The 3,749-nt window shown below is 37.3% G+C and overlaps 1 protein-coding gene across 1 annotated transcript; it reads right to left on the bottom strand.

Annotated features, from left to right (window-relative positions):
* Positions 1-334: 334 nt before the first annotated feature.
* Positions 335-2,875, bottom strand: LOC141714548 (uncharacterized). The gene is made up of 5 exons (XM_074518062.1): positions 2,406-2,875; positions 1,254-1,700; positions 1,061-1,166; positions 831-969; positions 335-654 (listed from the first exon to the last, which is right to left on the bottom strand). Exons 1-5 carry the CDS (start codon positions 2,873-2,875, stop codon positions 335-337), a joined length of 1,482 nt encoding a protein of 493 aa, XP_074374163.1.
* Positions 2,876-3,749: the final 874 nt, after the last annotated feature.

Here is a 3,749-nt window from a genome sequence, read left to right as displayed (position 1 = left end):
TCATCTTGAGGTTCTGTTTCCGGCTCCAAGCTTTTATCCACCTCTTCATCTGACTTGTCTTGTACTTTAGATATTTTTTTTTATTTGCCATTTATCTTTTTCAATCTGAAAATGAAACATATATTTCATTAGTCACAAGCATATATAAATAGTTATAAACAGTCATAACTAAACTAGTGAAGTATGCATACATAAACAGTTATAAACAGTCAGACACGATGACTATATGCATTCATAAACAGTCATAAACATATGAAAATTCAAATAATATCATTAGGCATAAACAATGTTAAACAGTTACAAAAAAGGAGATACATGACTGCAAATAATATTGTCACTTCTTAACCCAAGTGCCCTTAATATTTCCTCTAATATTTTTTTCAACATCTTCATCGACATCACATATAGGAATTTGGCAGCAGAATGGGGGATTTTCCATGGTTGTGTCTCCTAAATCATCGTCGTTATACATATCTTGGTAGTCTCGAGTTGTAGAGGTTAATACAACGGACCACTTGGCATCCACCGGATCTTCAATATAATAAACTTGCTTTACTTGATCCATAGACACATATTTATCTCTCTTGTGGCCTTGTCGACTTAGATCGACAAGTGTGAACCCAAGATCATCCACCTTAATTCCCTTGTCATTATCTGCCCAATTACATAAAAATAACGGGGCTTTGAATACATGATAATCTAGCTCCCATATTTCTAAGATAACACCGTAAAATGTCAAGTCACTTTCTACGGGGTTCAAATCTTTAACTATGACACTTGGACAGTTTTAGCAACTAAAGACACTCCGTTGTTTTGAACAACCCTCACACCGTCTCGTTCTTTTGTAAAGTATCGGACCCCGTAGACTAGATAAGTTTCGTAAGTTAAAACTGAAAATGATGGTTTTCTGGCTATCCATCTTATTGTCTCTGAAACTCCTCCAGGATTCTCCTCCATTTCACTACTAACCTACACATTTTCAGAAACAAAAATACTTCTAAATTCCATATTACTACAGAGCAAATAAATTAGGCATAAATGAAACTATAAAAATACTAACTTTTTCTAGAAACCAATCGGCAAAAAGGCGATTGTGCTCTCTCAAGAGCCAATGAACACTTTTCTTTTTTCCTTGATGGATTCCCTCTAGATGCTCCTTATACATTCTAACAGAAATTATATAATCATTAACTAGCCAGTAAATATATAATTTATATATTAATTGAACAGCCACAAAATTAATAAATTCTTACAAAATATATGGTTGTACTTCAATGTTGTTTAGAAGAACATGTAAATGAGCTTCATCTCGCTCTTTTTCTTCGATTGATTTCATTGTCACAACAGATAATGGACCACTTAACTTGCCTTCATCTTTACGAAGACCAGCAGTGGTGCAAGCTTGCTTGACAAACTCTTGGCAGAATTCTACTGATTCTTCTCCCAGATAACATTCAGCTATACAGCCTTCGGGGTAATAAAGGTTGCGTACGTAACTCTTCAACACCTTATTAAACCTCTCAAATGCATACATCCATCTATAAAATACCGGCCCACATAACCGTAATTCCCGAACCAAGTGCACTATGAGATTTATCATTATATCAAAAAATGATGCAGGAAAGATTTTTTCCAACTCACACAAAGTTACTATTACATCTGATTGCAATTTATCTAGTTTCGATACATCTACAACTTTGCTGCACAAAGCATTAAAAAGGAAACACAGCCTAATTATGGTGACCCTGACTTTTTTTGGAAGTACCGCACGAATTGCAATAGGAAGCAGTTGTTGGAGTAAGATGTGGCAGTCGTGGGACTTCATCCCAAACATCTTTAATTCTTCCATGGAAACACAGTTTTTAATGTTCGATGCGTGTCCATAAGGAAGTTTCATGTGCATTAACGATGACAACATTTTCTTCTTTTCTGCCTTGGACAAATTAAAAATCGAAGGGGGTAATTAGGTTTTTTTTTCTCCTTTTTGTGGAGCTAGATCAGCCCTAACCCCCATGCCAATCATATCAAGACGAGAAGCTTCACTATCTTTAGACTTAGGTTTCATATTTAGTAGTGTGCCGATCAAGCTATCACACACGTTCTTCTCGACGTGCATGACATCTAAACAATGACGGACATGGTGAAACTTCCAATATTCTAATTCGAACAAAACCGACTTTTTCTTCCATGGACAATCAACCTTCTTTGACTTCCTTACTTCCTTCCCAAACTGAAATTTAATTTTATCTTGCTGTAATAAAACCTCTTCTCCAGACAGAGGTTGACGTGCCTGCCTTAATTCTTGTTCTCCATTAAAAGCGGCCTTTTACTTCCTATATGGATGATTCCTAGCCAAGTAACGCCGATGGCCTTGGTAACACATCTTCCTGCTATGGCTTAAATACTTGGCAACTGTATCATCAGCGCATACTGGACAACACATATAACCTTTATTAACGCATCCGGACAAATTTCCATATACAGGAAAGTCATTTATTGTCCACAATAAAATTGCTTTTAAAGTGAAATATGACTTGGTGTATGCATCATAAACATTTGGTTCACCTTCTTCCCACAACTTCTTTAAATCATCGATTAAAGGCTGTAAATATATGTCAACGTCATTGCCAGGCTCATGTGGACCAGAAACTAAAATTGTTAGCATCATAAATTTCCTCTTCATACATAACCACGGAGGAAGATTATAAGTCACTAATACTATTGGCCAACAAGAGTATCTATTGGTTAGACCGTTAGTATTTGGGTTTATACCTTCTGTAGACAATGCCAAACGAATATTTCGTGCATCACTACCGAAGGCAGCCCACCTATAGTCGATATTTCTCCAAGAAGGAGAGTCAGCTGGATGCCGCATCTTTCCGTCTTCTATTCACTGCTTTGAGTGCCAGGTCATTAGTTCAGATGTAGAAGGAGATTTAAACATCCGTTTGAATCTCGGTATAATTGGAAAATACCACATTACTTTAGCAGGAACATTAATCCTTATTTTACCATCCTTTCCTAACTTCCAGCGAGATAAACGACACTTAGGACACTCGGAAGCATCAACATTTACCCCCCGATACAGTATGCAATTGTTTGGACATGAGTGATATTTTATGTATTAGGTGGCATCATATTGTCCTTAGGAAGGAGAGAGCCAACGGTAGACAGCAAATCGTTAAAGGCACTATCACTAATTTCGAACCTAGCTTTCCAATTGTGCAATTTTAGCATCGACTCCAACTTGGTACATTCACTACCCTCATACAAAGGCTGTTCAGCATCAGCCACAAATCTCCTAAACTGATACGACGCATTATTGTACTCACTCGAATTATATGCAGCATCACAAACATTGACTATTTCTGATGCAAGGCCAGGGGAAGGTATCGGTGCTCGGGCAGACGTAGGTGCAGGGGCAGGCGTAGATGCAGGGGTCGGAGCATTTCTATTAACTGATGACCTACTTGCAGACCCTTGTGTATGCCAAATCCAATCAAGGTACCCCAGACTAAAACCATTTTCATATAAATGTCCCCTGATAATCTTAACTGCAAATTTTTTGAAGTTAGCACATCTTTTACAGGGCAGGGGATTCTTTTAGGATCACTAGCATTTTCCTCGGCAAATATCAAAAACTCTTCAACCCCGATTTCATAGTCAAGTGTGTCCCTATCTTTGTAAATCCAAGATTTGTCCATGTTATTCTCAAACTACCTGCTTGTCAAATAACGTATTAATTTACT

The sequence above is a fragment of the Apium graveolens genome, chromosome 3 (assembly GCF_009905375.1).
Source record: "Apium graveolens cultivar Ventura chromosome 3, ASM990537v1, whole genome shotgun sequence".
In the NCBI taxonomy this organism is placed as follows: domain Eukaryota; kingdom Viridiplantae; phylum Streptophyta; class Magnoliopsida; order Apiales; family Apiaceae; genus Apium; species Apium graveolens.
Note: the sequence above shows the minus strand (reverse complement) of the source record. Positions and strands in the feature narration are given on the sequence as shown.

Excerpts from the sequence above, each read along its gene's own strand:
- LOC141714548 (XM_074518062.1), bottom strand. The coding sequence starts at position 2,875 with ATGCGGCATCCAGCTGACTCTCCTTCTTGGAGAAATATCGACTATAGG. Across the intron at positions 1,167-1,253 it reads GAAGTACAACCATATATTTT|AATGTATAAGGAGCATCTAG; the intron begins GTAAGAATTTAT and ends AATTTCTGTTAG. Across the intron at positions 655-830 it reads CTTTACAAAAGAACGAGACG|ATAATGACAAGGGAATTAAG; the intron begins GTGTGAGGGTTG and ends GTAATTGGGCAG.